Source organism: Copadichromis virginalis, linkage group LG4, assembly GCF_057382275.1.
Source record: "Copadichromis virginalis isolate Kocher_CV1m ecotype Utaka linkage group LG4, C_Virginalis_male_GT1.1, whole genome shotgun sequence".
Classification (NCBI taxonomy): Eukaryota; Metazoa; Chordata; class Actinopteri; order Cichliformes; family Cichlidae; genus Copadichromis; species Copadichromis virginalis.
In genome coordinates this window covers 6,794,665-6,813,565 of record NC_140621.1, presented here as the reverse complement: position 1 = coordinate 6,813,565, position 18,901 = coordinate 6,794,665, and the positions used below count along the sequence as shown (strand labels likewise).

Sequence of the window (18,901 nt, the reverse complement as noted above, 5' to 3'; positions counted from 1 at the left end):
AAAAAATAACATCTTTATGTTTTATGATCTAAACATAACATAGCAGAGTGAATAGTTAAAAGGACAGCATTATACAGAGTAGGTGCTACGGCCTGGAAACCATGGTCTCCATGAGTCTTTAGGTGAGTATGAAGCACGACCTGAAGACCTGACACAGTGAGAGGAGGAATATGTCTGCAATATATGTTAGTGCAAGGCTCTGAAAGTGAAGATGCAAATTTTAAAATGTATTCTAAACTTAACTGAGAGCAAATAAAATGGGAGTAATGTGTGAGCTCCTATTAGTCCTGGTTAAAACTGTTGCTGCAGCATTTTGAACAATTTGAAGGAGATTTTAAGATGTTTTCCTAATACAGAAAAAAGAGAATTACAAACACAATAATCTAAATGAGAGGAAATGAAATCATGGATAACCATTTCCTTTACAGCTTAAGACACAACATCTCTCAGTTGAGCAACATTGTTCAGATGGAGAAAAGGAGAATGAGTCAGCTGCTTACTGAACGCACCCAGAGAGACACAACCATCCAGTACAACACAAAGCTTACTAACAGAAAAAAGACAAAAGAACCTAAGGATCCAACACATGCTTTAATCTTCAAACCGTCAGGAGCAATAAGCAGAATCTCAGCTTTTCTTCATTTAACTGCAAAGAATTTACAGCAGGGTAATCTTTAGTACCTCCAAACACGGTAATACAGTAGAAAGGACATGTGCTTTAAAACAGTAACACAGCTGAATATCATCAGCATAAAAAATTTAGGAAATCTTATGAAAACTTGGCAAATATATAGCAAGCAAAGCAGAGGCCCCTAAGGAGCCCCACAGGGGCCGTTTAGAAGTTTGCAGGTAGTGTGTAGATGAGACTTTTAAAACAATGGTTCAACAGGGACATTCTTGAAAAATGTATCAAAGTTATTAGATACGATCGAACAGAATTAAAACTTTTTCGAAACAATGATTTGGGTAAAATATCTGTAGGGCATGACAAAGGTTATCGTTGGTTATCTGCTATGTTCTCCAAAAGAAGCAGAAAAAATAAAGCTTTCCACTATGTTACAAGCCATTAAAAAGAAGGCTAGATGTTGGTGAAACTGCCTGCACATTTTTATTTTCCCTACCAAAATACTGGTATATATGGAGATGTGGGAGTTCAGTTCGATTTATTTACATAGCACCAAAACACAACAATCAAACAACTGCTTTTGACCAAGCACAGCGGGAAGGAAAAACTCCATTTTAACAGGCAGAAACCTCTAGGAGGCTCAGGCATAGCCATTTGCTGAGACTGGTGATGGGAGGAAGACAGGATAGTAGACACACTGTGGAAGACAGACTGAGTTTAATAAAAAAATAATGATTGATTTCAGGGCGGTGTATAAACACATTGTGAGTGAAAAATGTGAGTGAAGAAGAAAAAGTTGACATTTGATTTTACCATAGTATTTCCATATTAGGCAATACTTGTGTAAAAGTCCCACACATGGTAGGAATTAACATTCCTCTGCGTGTTTGGGCTCATTGGACTTCTTGTTCTGCACAGACAAATTTAGCTAGAGGGAAGCTGACAGAAACAAGAAGTTTCCCTGCGGGGTGAATTGAACTTTTTAATTTGAAAAGAAGGTTGGCTTCGCAACATGCAAACAGGACTAACAGGTTTCATGAATGCAGTGGTTTGTCTTTGCTTTGTGAATTCTGTCATTCTTTCACAGGCAGCGGACAACATGGAGGGCAATGTAGCTCTGTCTGAGGTGAGGCATCAATGAGAATAGATTTGAATTGACTATATGTTGCATGGTCTATGTCGTAGTTGAACATCTAAATTATTAAGTTAAAGTGCCATTTAGATCTATTTTGTATTTTTTTAAAAATACAATTCATAACTGTAGTTACTTTACAGACATATGCAGATAATACAAAACATACAAATAATCTGTGATATATTTATATATAAGAAGACTTAAAATAAGGAGCTAGCCTGAAGAATATTAAGTCAACTAGTTATTATTATAGAAATTATGCATTTACAGATGTATATCATTTCTATCCTGGCAAATTTCTATATTGCCTTTTATTAGATTATTCTTATTTCCGTTTATACAGTGTGGATGAACTGAAAGATATTAGCATTCATATATACTATCATAAACATATTCCCTGGGAAATGTGAGGAAAAAGTGAATATGCCTTCTTTATAAGGTTTCATATGATATTACTCTGCTGCAGCATATGAATGTACAATATACAATATGTGTAGCACATTTCAGTGTCTGAGTCAGCTTACCTCTGGGTTGAAGTCAGTGCTTCTCTGTCTTGATTGTTTTTGCAGAGACCTATCCGTCAGTCCCACTCTCTGTGTGCTGGTGAAAAGGAGTATGTTCACAAGAGGAAACAAATAGTTCTGCATTCACTCAACACTCTGGAAATCAACTGTACAGCTGTAAGATAGAAACTGTCTCCTCATCCTTCTGTTTCCCCCCTCCCCTTTCTTTTTTCCCTTTGACTTTAATCTCCAGCTCGACTTACCTCATACATTTTTTTTCACCAAATGTGTGTAGTACTTAAAGTACACTCAACAAAAATATAAACGCAACACCTTTGTTACTGCTCCCATTCCCCATGGGATGGACGTAGAGACCTAAAATTCATTCCAGATACACAATATAACCATCCCTCCCAAACAGTGGTCACAAATCAGTCCAAATGTGTGGTAGTGGGCACATCTGCTATATTGAGATAATCCATCCCACCTCACAGGTGTGCCACATCAGGATGCTGATCTGACATCATGAGTAGTGCACAGGTGTACCTCAGACTGCCCACAACAAAAGGCCACCTTGGAATGTGCAGTTTTGTCTCACAGCAAAATGCCACAGATGCCACAAGCAATGAGGGAGCGTGCAATTGGCATGCTGACAGCAGGAATGTCAACCAGATCTGTCGCCCGTGCATTGAATGTTCATTTCTCAACCATAAGCCGTCTCCACAGGCGTTTCAGAGAATATGGCAGCACATCCAACCGGCCTCACAACCGCAGACCTCGTGTAACCACACCAGCCCAGGACCTCCACATCCAGCAGGTTCACCTCCAAGTTCGTCTGAGACCAGCCACCCAGACAGCTGCTGGAACAATTGGTTTGCACAACCAAACAATTTCTGCACAAACTGTCAGAAACCGTCTCAGGGACGCTCAACTGCATGCCCGTCATCCTCATCGGGGTCTTGACCTGACTCCAGCTCGTCGCCGTAACAGACTTGTGTGGGCAAATGCTCACATTCGATGGCGTCTGGCACGTTGGAGAGGTGTGCGCTTCACGGATGAATCATGGTTCACATTGTTCAGGGCAGATGGCAGCTGAGAATGTCCCAGTTCTTGCATTGCCAGCATACTCACCGGACATGTCACCCATTGAGCATGTTCGCGATGTGCTTGACCGGCGTATACGACAGCGTGTACCAGTTCCCACGAATATCCAACAACCTCGCACAGCCATTGAAGTGGAGTGGACCAACATTCCACAGGCCACAATTGACAGACTCCATGCGACGATGTGTTGCACTGCATGAGGCAAATGGTGGTCACACCAGATACTGCCCGGTTCTGGGTCCCCAGACCCCCAATAACGCAAAAAACTGCACATTCCAGGGTGGCCTTTTATTGTGGGCAGTATAAGGTACACCTGTGCACTACTCATGATGTCAGATCAGCATCCTGATGTGGCACACCTGTGAGGTGGGATGGATTATCTCAATATAGCAGATGTGCCCACTACCACACATTTGGACTGATTTGTGACCACTGTTTGGGAGGGATGGTTATATTGTGTATCTGGAATGAATTTTAGGTCTCTACGTCCATCCCATGGGGAATGGGAGCAGTAACAAAGGTGTTGCGTTTATATTTTTGTTGAGTGTATATGATAAAGGAAAATACAGTGGGTGATACTGTTGTACTTAAAAGCATGTGATGTCTTTTATAGTAAGGAAAGCAGAGATGATGATGGGAAATGAAGGTGGCTTATTAACAAAACAGCAATATAAATATTAGGTCAACCAGGTGATTTCTCATAAATTCTAATTTGAAAGCATTGGAGCAGCAATGAGAAACCATATGCCAGGCTAGCCAACAAAGCTGCCGACCTCTCAGCTGCACAGCTAAAACGATTGTTAATGGGACCCAGATATGCCCATGAAATTAAGAGATGCTACAGATTCTGAGGGAATTGGAGACAGGAAGATTCAAGCCTGCCTTACAGTCAAGCTAACGTAACTTGGACGTAAGTGAAAAGTTAACACGAGCCAACGATGAGAGAAAGCTTCTGGACAGAACACTTTTTGTAAAGTGATACAAAGAGAGAAACTAATTTATTTTGGTTTTAACTGATATACATTTTTAGATTTCATTGAGCAAGTACTGCTTGCTTTGCTTTCTCTGACAGGACATCACTGGTTAATAGCCTCTTGTTTTCATTGCAAAGTATAGAAACTGTTATGGGTTTTGGTGCGGAGCTTTGGATCCAGTTTTTTTTGGTTTTCTAACCTTGTGTTTTTGTTCATGTCTTGATGAATTATTATAAGCAGTAGCAGTAATAGTTTGAGCTCCCTTAGTGTCACCCTGTCTGTTTGTCCTTCTGTCTGGCGGGCACTATTATCATGTTTAGGCCTAGTTGTGTCCTCCTGTTTCTGTTCTCAGCTGTTTGAATTTGATATCTGGTTTTCTATCATGTCTTTTTGTGGTGTTTACTTCCTTTTTGTGTAATTATCTTCATCTGTGTTAATAGTCGTCAGTATATTTATAGTTCTGTCATTCACTTTTTTAGGATGTGTTTTTAAGCTGTTTTCTCAGCATGCATTTGTTTTTCAATTTGTTTCTTTGCATTTATGTTAGTTTCCTTCTCTGTTGGATTTGTGGACTTCTCCTGTCAGTCTTGTACAGTACCTTTTGTTGTATTTTATAAATGGGCTTCAAAGGGAGAACAACAACAGAGGAATGAGTGTAGTTTATATATGGGCTTTAAAAAAACAATTGATGTTTTGGTAAATATGACCAAGTAGTTTTCATACTTCAAGCTAATCAAGCTATAACAGAGAACTGAAAAAACCCAACAAAACCAAACAAACAAAAACATAAAGGAAAAACTAAATTTCTTGAAAGCTTTTCTAGCAGACACCCCTGAAGCCTTGATCTTTTATCTCAATGCACAATGAGTCAGGAATATAATTTACATGCCACATTGCAGTAGTCCATAAAGTGGGCCCACATGCAGACAAAATACTGGGGCAGAGTGACAGCTAGATAAATGGAACGCTAAAAACAAGAAATCAGCAGGAAAAAACACCATAAGGCACAGAAATTCAAGGGTGAAAAGACAACAACACTATATACACACCAGGGAGATAATTAGACACAAACAAACTCAATCAAGGCAAAAATGTATGTAAAGAGAGAAAGTCAGAGGAGTAAAACACAGAGAGAAACACAAGAAACAGTATACAGGAAGAAAACAGGATTCAGTTCCCCACATCGTTTTGTTGGCATTAATTAGAGATGCTATTAGGGGATTTTTTTTGGCTTTAAGCAGAGAACCGCTAGCTGTTTTCCTGTTTGGACATTTTATGACAAACTGAGTTACAGACAGATGGCTGTAGCTTCAGATTTACTATAAAGATGTGAAAGGGTTATTAATTGTTGCATCCAAAAACTGCAGTGCAGCTATCAAATAATATCTCTCCTTCATATTTTCATCCAGGACTCAGTTCCCCACATTGCTCTGTTGGCATCAGGTGGGGGTCAGCGAGCAGCTGTGGGTCTGGTGGGTTCCCTCCATCAAATGGAAAAGGAAGGTCTGCTGGACACACTGCTCTACCTAGGAGGAGTTTCGGGGTCTACATGGTATAAACAATGACACAAACATTAAATATAATTCTTTCTTTACCAGAATATATTATAAAATAGTCATTACAGTGGCCAAGTAGAAACAATATATACAGTGTGTATATATATATATATATATATATATATATATGCACACAGTGCATATACATGCATGTTAATTGATATATGGGATGTTTTTCTGTTTATGTTAATTAGCTTTTGGCTTGATGTAATAAGATTTATATTTCTTTTAGATTATTTTGTGATTACCACCTCCATGCACCTAGCACCCCTTTTTGTACCAGTTAGGGACTAGTTTTAGTATGATTAGTTTTATTGGTTCATTTCTTTGGCTCAGAATGAGCAAAGAGATCCTCAGTTCAATTCAGGATCATTTATTTACTGTCAAATCACAAGCATGTGCTTGTGAAACAGGCTGCAAATGCAACAGAAACCAGCTAAAGAAGTCGTGAAAATATAAAAAGTGAACGAATAATAGTGTTTTATTCTGGTAAAATCACTGATTACAGCAAGACACTAAATCATGGACAGCCTTTTACAAATTTACAGGTTTACAGGTAGACACATCATTATCAAGTCTAACATAAAAAGAAGACAAGAAGAAAAAAAATTAACAAAGGGATCACTACAAGGTGCAATCACCTTATCTGCAACAATTGTTTTCCTATTGACGTCTGTCTTATACACCTGCCTGACTTGCTTTATCTGTTAGGTCCATGGCCTCCTTGTACAATGACTCACAATTTAGCACCAACATGGATGCGGCAGTGTCCAGGCTGTTTGATTCCCCGAGTGTTAAACTTGAGCAAGCTGTGGATTGGTTGGGTGAGAGAGCAAAAGAAGAGCACTTCTCTCTTGCTGATATCTGGGGGGTCTTAACTTCAGCTGGATTTATGAAACAGGTACCAGTGCAAGCACAAAGACAAACTATAGTTCATATAATTCTCATTTGAAATTCAGTTCTCTCTCTGCTATACAGACTAAGGCTTTCAGTGAAATCTCTGGTGTTCCATCAGATGGACCTACGGTGTCTTTCAGATGAGGCCAACAGGAATGCCACAAACCCTTATCCCATCTACTGTGCTATTGAAAAGCACTGCTTTACTCAAGGACCTATAGAAGGTACATACATACATAAAGACATGTTAGATTAGCCCCTTATTAAGTGGTTTATAATGCACTCTCGCATCTTTTAGGAAAATGGTTTGAGATAAGCCCCCACGAGGCCGGATTCACAGAGTTGGGTCTCTTTATCGAAACATCTCTCCTGGGCAGCAAATTCCAAAATGGAACGCTGCTGGAGAAAAAGAAAGAGATGGACATGGTCAAGTTACAGGGTGAGTGTTTACAGGCTGAACAGGGAATATGAGATTGGTTTGATGATGCCTAGAATATGTAGCTGATTTTACTTTCAAGTACGGATCCGATGAAGCTTTTCCACTTTAAATCACCAAGAGAACCACCAAAACTGTCAGTATCAAAAGGGCAACATGGTGGCTCAGTGCTTTCTATTGTTGCCAAGTCAGTACAGTGTAATTTTGTGCAGTCTATATATTCTTCTTATGCTTGCAAGTGTTACATCACAGTTTCACAGGGCTGCAGGTTATGTGAAAACAGGAAGGTACAAGGCCACATGACTTTTAGTGAAAATGTAAGTTGTTTTAATTTATCATCTTTGCTGTTATTTATTAGGGTTTATACAGAAAAACTAAACTGTAGCTTCAGGATAGTGGGGTGTGGTTTCATTTAGTGGCCCATTAACCAACCAACAAAGAGAAGACATCTTTCTGATGCTATTTACCCATGCACTTAGAGTAGGAACAGCCCAGAAAATGATTTAGGAACTGAGAACAAGAGCTGCTGTACATTTGTCTGATCTTATGGCTGCAGAAAATCAGAAAAATATACAGGCGCCAGACCATTTAAAGATTTAAAACCAGTAAAAGGATTTAAAAATAGATCCTAAATTCAATTGGAAGCCAGTGCATGGAGCCAGGATATGGACAGCCAGGAGTGACAAAATGAATTAAATAAATATATCATTACATAATTTATTAAATGCTGATTCATTTCATTTAAAACATTTAATAAATAAATTATTTATTTGCAATTTTATTTAATTAATGGCACATAATAACAAATTTAGAGCCATCTATGACATTGCTAAGACAAATAAGCAGGAGTCCAACTGAAGAGCTATCAGAGTGATTCAAAGCTAGATAGAGCTGGCAAATCGTCAGAAATTAAAGTGTTTTTGGAAAAATTGTTCCTGATGGCAGGAGATATGATGAAAACAGTAGTGGCCCAAGAATAGATCCCTGAGGCACGAAAGTGCCAAGCCAGAAATGACCAAACAAGGCTTTAGTTGAGAGATCAGCAGATCGTGATCCACCGTGTCAAATGCAGCAGTCAGAGCCAACAAAACAAGCAAGACAAGCAACAGTCCGCTGCTAACAAAATAGCGTTCAAATTTCAGTGCAACCACAATGACCCAGACTAGTTTTCTCACTACTCTGATAACTTTAGATCCTTCTGAAAATTATTGCATGAAAACTCAACAGCACTTTCCAGTTAATCGGTCTGGAGACAAATACTAGTAAAATATTGTGAGAGTGACTGTCATTCTTTTATACATCTAAAACACATTAGAGGAAACCAGCCAAAAAAGAACTATGAAACCAACTAATTGGAAAGTATGATTGCATAGAGGCAGCCTGCACTGAACAATGGTGTACGCGACTTCCACTGCCAGGAATATAATGTAAAGCACGAGTCAATGTAGATGTTTCCTCATCTGTAGGAAGAAATAGGTTTCATTCCTAAATATTAATACAGAAGATTTTCAGTGTCTGGTGTAAAATACAAACATCTAAAATCATTTTCTCATTGTACAGGTATTTTAGGCTGTGCGATAGCTAATGAGGAGACTCTCAGAGACTTTGTCCCTCAATGGCTGAATGGTAATCACAGTTTGAAAAGCATACCTGCTACATGTATGTTGACTGTGTTATCTTAACCTGCTCAGCGTGTGTGTGTGTGTGTGTGTGTGTGTGTGTGTGTGTGTGTGTGTGTGTGTGTGTGTGTGTGTGTTTTAGTGTCTGGGCATTTGGACAGTGCTGCTAAGGAGTACCTGCGCGTATGGATCATCCTTGATAAAGTGATAGCTCTGACCAGAATAACTGTTAAGGACACTACTGCTCTGATGTACCTGGATAAGCTGCAGAAAATCCTAGAAGGTAAATGTTTCCAAGAATGTCTTAAAGAACATTACTTGGGTAGATGTGAGCAGAACCCCAACCAGTCACAGCAGATGGCCGCCGTTCCCTGAGCCTGGTTCTGCCGGAGGTTTCTTCCTGATAAATGGGAGTTTTTCCTTCCCACTGTCACCAAGTGCTTGTTCATTGGGGGTCAGCTGATTGTTGGGCTTTCTCTTTAATATTGTAGGGTCTTTATCTTACAATATAAAGTGACTTAAGGTGACTGTTGTTGTGATTTAGCACGATATAAAAAATTTGAATTGAACTGAATTAATAGAGTGTAGCTACTGATATTTACAGGCCAAAAAAAAAGTTGGAAAATAGAACTGAACGTGAAAGATTTATGACATTTCTTTGTAATGGCGTAATCATGCAGCAAATGTCTATCTGAAAATGCCGCAGTACCTATTAGACTCTTATCTTTCCCAGACAAGGTAAATCATAGCAAGACTGAGTCTGTGGAGGCAGAGAGTATGGAGGAAAGAAAAACTCTTTTTAACCAGTGGAGTCAGGAGCTGCTGGCAGCAGTTGAGACGTGGAGCCAAAGTTTGGATGATGGAGCTTTCAAAACAGACGGTCAGTGTACAGTATAGGTGATAAGCACACAGTCTTGTCAGTGTTGGAGAGGAAAAGACAGTTTTTATTGTACTCTATTCATGTAAATGTATTTCTCCCAGTTTCTTTCCTAATAAACCAAGTAATTCCCCTGATTGCTGAATGGAAGTGGGGAACAACTGGAAACTTCCTTTACCGATACCAAGGTGAGTCAGACAATTTAAGCAACAATTATGACCCATTCCCACTGAATGAGTCATTTCTCACACAAAATCATGGCAAAGTGAAAAAGGACTACTAGTGATACTATTCCTATTGGACATACGTGACACTTAAGATTAGAAATTCTGACATTAGGATTCATCTACTCCCAGAGTAGATGAATCCTAATGTTTGAATTAGGATTCAGGTTTACAAAAGTGGGACTTGTCCACTTTTGTAAACCTGCATCTATCTACATCTACAAAGCTCAAGAGGCTACCAAGACCAACCTATTACCCTGAATTCCCATCAAGCCCTCCAACCTTAAAAAGCGTTACTCACTTTGGGGTTTTATTTATTTATTTATTTGTAATTAGTCTGATGGGTTGTCTTGGTCCAGAAGCTACTGCACTTTCCACTTTGCACTTTTTCCAGTGACATACATGTCAGCTGAGTAGGTGGTCCTTTAATGTGACCAAGGATACGCTGGAATACCTACTAATAAATGAATGAGGCTGTATGCAGCCCAGACCACCTCTGAATGACCACCTCACAAAAGTAGTTAGAGCTGTACACTGGAGCTTGGATAACCCAAATGCCTGTTTGGACAAGCCAAATTCAGTTAAACACATCTAAAGCTCAGTCAATGATTACAGGTAGTGAAATAAATACCTGGGGTCAGCCATACGAATCAATCAACAAAACAACGAAGGACAAGCTGGAAAAGAATGTGCTAGCAGAGTGGAGTGGGAGGAGACGAGTGTCAGTGGTGATTTGTGACACAGAGATAGAAACAAGAATGAAAAGGAAGGTCTACAAGGTGGTGAGAGTCGCAGTGATGTATGGGTTGGAGACAGTGGCACTAACAAAAGACAGGAGGTGGGGGTGACAGAGCTGAAGGTGTCCAGGGACTCTGAATTGGATAAGCAGAAGAAAATGGATTGCTAGCACTGTCGCATCACAGGAAGAAACCCCTGGGTTTGAATTCGCTGAGAATTCAGTTTACATGTTTGGTTTTTTTCAGTTCAAATACATGCATGAAGTTGGGTTAACTGGTCATTTTAAATTGATTGTAGCCCTCGGCTTTGTGTTAGCTTGTAGTGTTAATGGTCACAGTGACATCCATAATGGTTGCAAGTGCAATGAAGAAACCTAGTGAAAGAAAAGCTGATTCTCTCTCTGTCTCTGGTTCTGGGCAGAGTCCTCTGTTCCAGCTTGCCTCTACTCTAACGAAAGACTCCAGCTCATAGATGCTGGACTGGTGATCAACGTACCGTACCCTTCATTTCTAGGAGACAAGAGAGACATTGACCTGATCATAGCCCCGGAGTATAGTGCTGGAAATATGTTTGAGGTACTGTAAGATGTGTGTGTGTAACTAATCGATCATTTTTATAGTTTAATACAAATATTTATATTCTCCTGAAACTGTGTCGTGCTGCATATACTGCAACCAGCCCTTTACTGAACAGCCATAACTGTGCACAGCCATGTGGAACAAGGCCGCGTGGAAAGATATTTGCCCCCTTTCCTGATTTCTTAATAAATATTTCAAATTATCACATAAATGTCAATATTAGGCAAAGATAACCCGAGTAAATACAAATGCAGTTTATATATGATGCTTTCATTTATTACGGGAAAACAGTTTATTTTTTTATTTTTTTATTTTATTAAATTTTTAACCGTTTAAACACCATTTATCAACCGCAAAGCATCCAAACCAAAACTTGGACATAAATTTCCTAAATTATCCTCTTTTAATAAATGCATTGTTAATTGATATGTTTACTGTGAAGAAACAACTGCCAATGATTTAGTTCCCAAATATTTCATCTTCAAAGTGTATCAGCCTTAAACTAAGGCTGGGCCATACTTTCATCTAAGACCAATTTGCACCACAGTGTGGCCTGAATGGAAAGGCAGAGGAAGCAGTGATGAAAGAAGCTATGCTCAAATGCAAAAGAGATGCAAAAATATTTTTCAAAAATCACCAAAGAGTTGGACAACTAATTACAGCTAACTGATTAATTAAGAATCACCAATTAATCTGATGTGCATGTCTATAGACTGTGGGGTAATGGGAATACCTGAGGGAGACCTTGTAGACAATTAGAATTCTTGATAAGTCCTAATGAACTGTTTTCGTTCTGAGAAATAGCTTATTGACAATCTTTAAAGAATTTGTTAACCATTAAGGCGCTAATTAAAACTTCAAAATTCTGTTTCAAGTGTGCCTTATTAGAAAGTTTCAAGGTGAGGGATAAAAAATAAAGCAGCCACAATCCCTCGGGTGTTATTTGATGCCCACATAGTACTTAGTGCTGCGTCTGAAACTGTGTTCAACTGCTGCTTTGTTATCAGACTCTGACTCTTGCCCGAGACTATGCGGCCGAGATGAAAAAGCCTTTCCCCGAGATAAATGACACGATCCTGGAGGACAGTGACTGGCCGAAGGACTGCTATGTGCTGGAGGGGAAAGAGAAGGAGCCCACAATCATCTACATGCCGCTCTTCAACAGACGGAACTGCAAAGGTCTGTTTCCAAATGTGCAGCTGTGCTTTCATTGTAACTGAGCTACAGACATAAAATAAAAGGTGTCAGGTTGTATCCAAAAGGTATTAAGCATGAACAAAGGAATTACTGAAATGGCAGCTTGTCAACAAAGAGACAAAAACACTGAACTGACTAAACAGTTTTCAAACACTTGTAAAAACATAGACAGACACACCACACTCTAAGGGAGAATTCCGGAACAGCAGAAATGGTGCTGGTCATAAATTCAAGGAAAAAAAAAACCTTTTATAACCTTTATTTTGGTTCAAGGTGAGCAACTGTGTTAGCAGTTTGTATCTCATTTTACTGATAATTTAGATAGATAGATATCATTTTATTTCGAACATGCAAACATAATTGAAATAACAACAGAAAAAAACAAAAAACAAAACCAAAACTTAAAAATCATCAAGTTTTCATGTATATATCTGTCTACAGAATGCGTGCGCTCGAAAAGGAGTAGGATGAAGTTTACACTTTTCTTGTTCCTACCCCCTTATTTCAAATTTCTTGCTTACAAATCCATATCCAGGATTCAACATTATTTAATCATATATGGTCAACTATGTACAAGTCTAACACATTGAACATACACAAAAAAAAACCCATTTTCAGCACCTTTACTCAGCACGTTTACTCAGCTCAAACATCTTTTAAAGATATATAAAAAATATCAAACTGGTTTCATAAAAGGTAGGCACTCATCAACAAATACACGTAGATTACTTAATTTGATAGACTACTCATACAGTAAAAACCTTGAAACTACAATATTTTCTTTAGATGCAGAAAAAGCGTTTGATAGAGTAAATTTCTATTTGCAACTTTGCAACAAATTTGGTTTTGGATCCTCTTTCATAAACTGGTTAAAAATATTATATAACTCCCCAACAGCTTGTGTCAGAACAAATGACCAGACATCCTCCAGCTTCTGTCTCTTGAGGGGCACCAGGCAGGGATGCCCACTCTCCCCTTCACTGTTTGCAATTTTTATTGAACCACTAGCAGCAGCAATTAGACAGAATTCAGTAATTAAGGGCATAAAATGCAAGAACGTGGAACATAAAATCAGCCTTTATGCGGATGATGTGTTACTCTTTCTCCATAACTCACAAACCAATATCTCTGGGGTGATTGAATTGATAAACTCTTTTGCAAGAATATCAGATTACTCAATTAACTGGTCAAAATCTACAGTCCTTCTGATTAATTGCTCCTTCCATAATTCTTCTTCTACACCACTGCAATCGGGAAATATAAAATATTTAGGTATTAATGTTTCTCCCAAGCTTGCAGATCTGACTAAATTAAACCATATCCCACTTTTAAAGAAGGTAGAAGATGATCTGGCTAGATGGAAATGTCTACCCATATCACTCATGGGAAGGGTTGCCGCTATAAAAATGACGGTCTTACCAAAAATAAATTATTTATTCTCAATGATCCCAACTAAACCGCCACAAGATTGGTTCAGATCTCTGGATTCATACATGTCCAAATTCCTTTGGAAAAATAAACCCCCATGTATAAGCTTAAAAACACTACAAAAGACCAAGGATAAAGGAGGACTAGAACTGCTTAACTTTCAGCACTACTTCTTAGCCAACAGGCTTCAGTTTATCTCAGGATGGCTAAAACATACCCTCTTAGATGAACCTTGGCTAGATGTAGAACAAGCACTTTGCAATAATCTAGAGATTTCAGATCTACCATTTATCAGCTCAAACACCCAACGACATGAATGCTTCAGACTAGTTACACAATATAGGATCAAGAAGAAAAGATTTTTAGAATATCAACAAATTAAATCCATAGTAAAAAAGAAATTTAAACCGGGTCAAGTTGAACTACAAACACCACCAAGTGTGGTTCAATTTCTTACTCTTAAAACCCCCAAATTACTATCCAAAATATACAGAATGCTTTCTAAAACAGATGAATCAATATCACTTCCTATTGCAAAATGGGAAGCGGATTTATCAGTTAACTTAGACCTAAACTTCTGGTCTCAGATTTGCTTAAAAACCTTTCATCTAATTAGAAATCCCAGTCTTCAATTAATTCAATACAAAATACTACATAGAGTGCACTATACAGGTCATCGGATGTTCAAGATGGGCTTTACGTCTACCAACAACTGCTCACACTGCCAAACCAATTCACCGGACAATTATATCCACGATATGTGAAGACTTATCAAAGTGTCTGAAATCTAACATTCCAACTTCCCTTTAGTGTGTTTGTTGGGCAGCTTAGATAATGTCACTACAGAAAAGACTATAGCCCATATGGTTTTCACTGCCCTATGCATAGCCAAGAAAACAGTCCTCATGAAATGGAAAAATAAAAATAATCTTAATTCTAACCAGGGGTGGGTGGTCATAGTTTGGTCCCACCTTCACTGCTGTGATTGGTGTGGGGGTAGGGACAGGCTTGGGGCGTCGGGGGGATACCCAGGAGCATCTTCCTTGGAGGGCTCAATCCGGGGTTGCGGTCATGGCCTATTAAGGGCTCTGTTGGCTCTTAGGTGATGGTTTCCTCGTGGCTGCGTGCAGCGGGGCTAGGGGAGGGTCTGTGCTGACGGATGTGAGTTACTGACCTGGTAGCCTGGCTGCCCCTGGGTGGGTCCGGGATGGGCGTGAGGTTCTGGGGGTGCTCCGTCTCTGGGCTGGGGCCCTGGCTGGGCCTTGGGGGCTTGGGTCCTGGTTGGTGTGTTGCTGGGGTTGTGGGCGGGTGGGTGTATGGGGGCCCAGCCCTGGCGCAGGGGACTGCCAGTACATTGAGCCATCTGGGGGGCTCTTCAACTGATGGGGGAGGCTGTTACATCTTGCAGGAGGTCTCCTCTCTTCAGGGACTCTCTCTGCAGGAGGGGGAGATATAGGAGAGGTGGAGGAAGATCTCAGCCTGGGCGTCTATTGTCTTGTGTCGTCTGGAAGATGAGTGGATGACGGGGTGGGTGAAGTTTTCTCCGAGGTGGGGCCAGGCGGCGCTGCTGAACTGGGCCCCGGTCCGGATGGGCCTGGGCCCCCTTTCCCTGGCGGGTTGCAGAGTATGGGGGTGCCTACTGGGGTCAGTGGGGGAGCTGGCCCCAGGGAGGGGTCACTTGCCCCTCCCTTCCTTCCCTCCCTAACTCCAGCTGCCTCCCTCTTCCCGCTCCAACACAATCACCCACACATGCAGGGCCTTGGGGTAAAGGTGTGTCACCAGGGTGCAAGGGAGGCATACCCCCCTCTGTCCCCTTCTGGCTTCTTGTGCCTCAATTTTATCCCACAACTTAGACATTCCCATTACTCACACTCTCATAACACATACATATAGGATCTTGGGGGTGGGCACGCTACATGGAATCCAAAAGACCATCAGGGTGTACACCTCACCCCTGGCGCCGTTGCCCACCTCTCAATTTTAAATACATGTAGACATTGAGGGCTAACAGGAGGGGCTATGCGCTTACCTGCTGCTCTCTGGCAGGTAGCTCCATGCCCTCCTGGGTTTTAAATGGACCTTAGAACACACATGCATCAACACTACAATGAGCGGGTGGAGGGAGGTTTGGAGTCTTCACACATGCCACGGCTGCCGAGGCGAGCCGTGTGGAGTTGGAAAAAGGACCCAAGAGCAAGCAGTGTATGAAAAGATTAGTGGAGTTTATTTACAAGGTGTCAGTGGCAGGAACAGAAAACGAATAATGAGACAAACTAACGGAAACCTAAAGTGGGAAAACTAAAGAGCAACTAGAAATCCACAGGACACGGGGTGAAAGGCAGAGAGACGCAGACTGACGGAGGATACAAAAACGCAGAGAGACACAGATGAATGCAGAAAAGCGCGGACTTACATGGAGTAATACAGACGAACCGGCAACAGGCAGGAGAACACACAGGGCTTAAATACACACACCAGTAATCAGGGGATAAGAGACAGGAGGGCAACACAGCTGGGAGAAATCAGAGCTGACGGGACAGGGGAAATGTAACCTGAACACACTCACATCAGACATGAACCTTCAGAATAAAACAGGAAATTAACAGACAGAGAACCAGACAGGACACTGAACATGACAGGCAGACTCATGAGCAGACACAATAACACCATGGACAGACAGAGGGAACACAGAGAAGTGGGAGCAGGCAGGCAAAGAACAGAAACCTAACAAATGGCAAAATCACAACAGAATACACACTCGGAATGAACAAAAGCATAAGGAAACACAAAACACTGAGTCCTCAGACTCAGGACCATGACAACACCCCCCCGTTCTCTGCGGCCTGCTGGAGCGGGGGGGGGCTGGGAGGAGGAGTTGGCTGTCCAACTGGGGTCTGGAATGTGGGGCCTCCCTGCTGCTGCCGAGTCGGGCAGTCTGCTTCTCTCCACCGCAGGGAAAAGGGTAACACTACCTGGGTCTGGGTGCAGTTTCCCCCTCCAGGGGCAAGGGTACCTAGACCTGGGGCTTAGAGTACGCTTTGGGAGTGTGATCGTGTGTACAGCGTCTCTCTATGTCTGTCTCCACGTTGGGTGAGTGTTGAGTAATTGCATATGAGAGCATGAGGGTGGGAATGGATGTCTGTATCTGTGTGTGCCTGTATGTCTGTGTCTATATGTCAGGTTGGGTATCAGACGCCACCTCTCTGGGGACATCTCAGGCCCTCCAAGGTATGGAGGCCTATCTCCCCCACCACTTCCCCTGCCAGTGGCAGACGCCCTCAGGCGTTGGTGGTTCTTTGTGTCCGAGGATGGGCGTCCAGGTACACACCAGCTCACTCCTGGTGGCTGCTTGTCGGGGCCTGGAGCCTGGGGCTCGCTCGGGCCACTTTGAGGGTGGGGTGCCCTCGGCCTCTCAGCCTGGGGCTCGGTCACTCAGGCACAGCTGGCTGCCGGCGGAGCTCACGGGCGCGTCACTGCAACCCCCCTGGCTTCTGCTCCGCGGCTGCTGAGTGAGCCCTCATCTGGGGCTTCCTCAGCTCTTTCTGGGACAGTGGCGCAGCTGCCCCTCTGTTGGTCTTCCTTGGTCTCTTGTGTTCTGAGGGCCTCTGGATGTCCTGAGTTTTGATCTCCTCCATACCTGCTTCATGCCCTGGAGGACGGGGCTGAGGCTCCTCCACACCCTCTAGCAGATCATTACATGAAGGAACCTTTTAAAAAGAAGCACGCTCATGCTCACAGGTGTACACACGGGTGCTCACACACACAAACTACACCCTTTTTGGCAGCTACCTCAAAGTACACTGTGCGCTGTCGATCTTACGTGCTGCACAATAATGTTTAATATTTAGTATTTACTGTTATATTCACATAGATCATCGTGATGTTGTTTATTATGTTGTTCTTTTCTTTTTTCTTCTGCTTGTTTTCTCTTTTTTCTTTCTCAACAGGTGATCCAGGTGATTGATATATGTATTTTTTGTCTGCTTATTTTGTTGGTTTTTGTTTTTTGTCCTTTATCCCCGTCCCTCTTCTCCGCTGTTTTTCTTTCCCTCTTTCTTTCTCCCCTTTCTTTTCCCCAGTCAAATCTGTCCCGTATTTAGCAAGTGAAAATAAAATAAAATAAACAATAAAAGGTGAATCAAATAGACCATTACAGCAAGGCTGGGATGGTCTATTTGGTAAAGTAAATCCGTTGGGCATCTTTCTTAGCCTTTAGACAATAATTCTGATGCCAAAAAGCCAAACGGGACAGGCAAATTAAAAAAAAAAAAAAAAGATATCTAAAAAATATATAGCTTTATTTGCTATTTCTTGTTGCCAAAGAGGTCCAAAAGGTCTAAAAGGATGAGGAACCTACATAGTGCTGCAAACTGAAGCTTATTGTGATAAACAGAATAGGTGATTGAGGCACTTTACTGCTTTTTTGATAGATGCAGAGGAGTTCAAAGCAAAGATGGATGAGTTCTCCACCTTCCAGCGTCCCTTCAGCCAGGAAAAAATCAAGTTTGTGTTGGAGACGGCGAAAGAAAATGTGAAGAACAACAAGGAAACTCTGCTGAAGGAGATAAACAAAGCTGCTCTCCGCAGACATAATAAGTGGTAGGGATAGCTTCGAGTGCGACGGAGTGTCAAGTGAGACGGAGTGAGACGTAAAAGAAATAGGCATAATCTTGCATTGCTGTCAATGTAGGTCACTATTCTCACATATCTTTCAGCACGTCATCTATGAGGTCACTGTATGTCTCTGTAGAGAAGGCTGATTTGTAACAGAAGTAAAAAAAAAAGTCATATCTGTGTATTACAGAAAGATGTGGATGGAAAATGGATAAATGTGTGACTTACAGAAAAGCTAACACACCCTCCTTTTTCCTCCTCTATAGGAAGGCTGGCGAACCATAGCTCGGTTTCTTGTTCGGGCAGCGTAAATCTTTGGTTCATGATGATACTACTGATGATAATATTGAAGCTACATGAAAACAGAACCCATATATAAATCATCATTTAAAGTAC

The 18,901-nt window shown here is 41.2% G+C and overlaps 1 protein-coding gene across 2 annotated transcripts; it reads left to right on the top strand.

The window, feature by feature from the left end:
* The first annotated feature begins 1,489 nt into the window (after positions 1-1,489).
* On the top strand, positions 1,490-18,900 carry LOC146710709 (cytosolic phospholipase A2 gamma-like). 2 transcript variants are annotated; one of them, XM_085453304.1, is made up of 14 exons: positions 1,491-1,751; positions 2,330-2,440; positions 5,751-5,893; positions 6,609-6,798; positions 6,913-7,018; positions 7,093-7,233; positions 8,791-8,856; positions 8,992-9,132; positions 9,583-9,729; positions 9,831-9,914; positions 11,109-11,263; positions 12,274-12,445; positions 18,322-18,490; positions 18,772-18,900. In XM_085453304.1, the coding sequence occupies exons 1-14, from the start codon at positions 1,638-1,640 to the stop codon at positions 18,788-18,790; spliced, it is 1,758 nt and encodes a 585-aa protein (XP_085309430.1). In that variant the 5' UTR covers positions 1,491-1,637; the 3' UTR covers positions 18,791-18,900. The 2 variants fall into 2 exon arrangements, with proteins under 2 accessions (XP_085309432.1, XP_085309430.1); XM_085453306.1 differs by lacking the exon at positions 8,791-8,856 and having other exon boundaries at positions 1,490-1,751.
* Position 18,901: the final 1 nt, after the last annotated feature.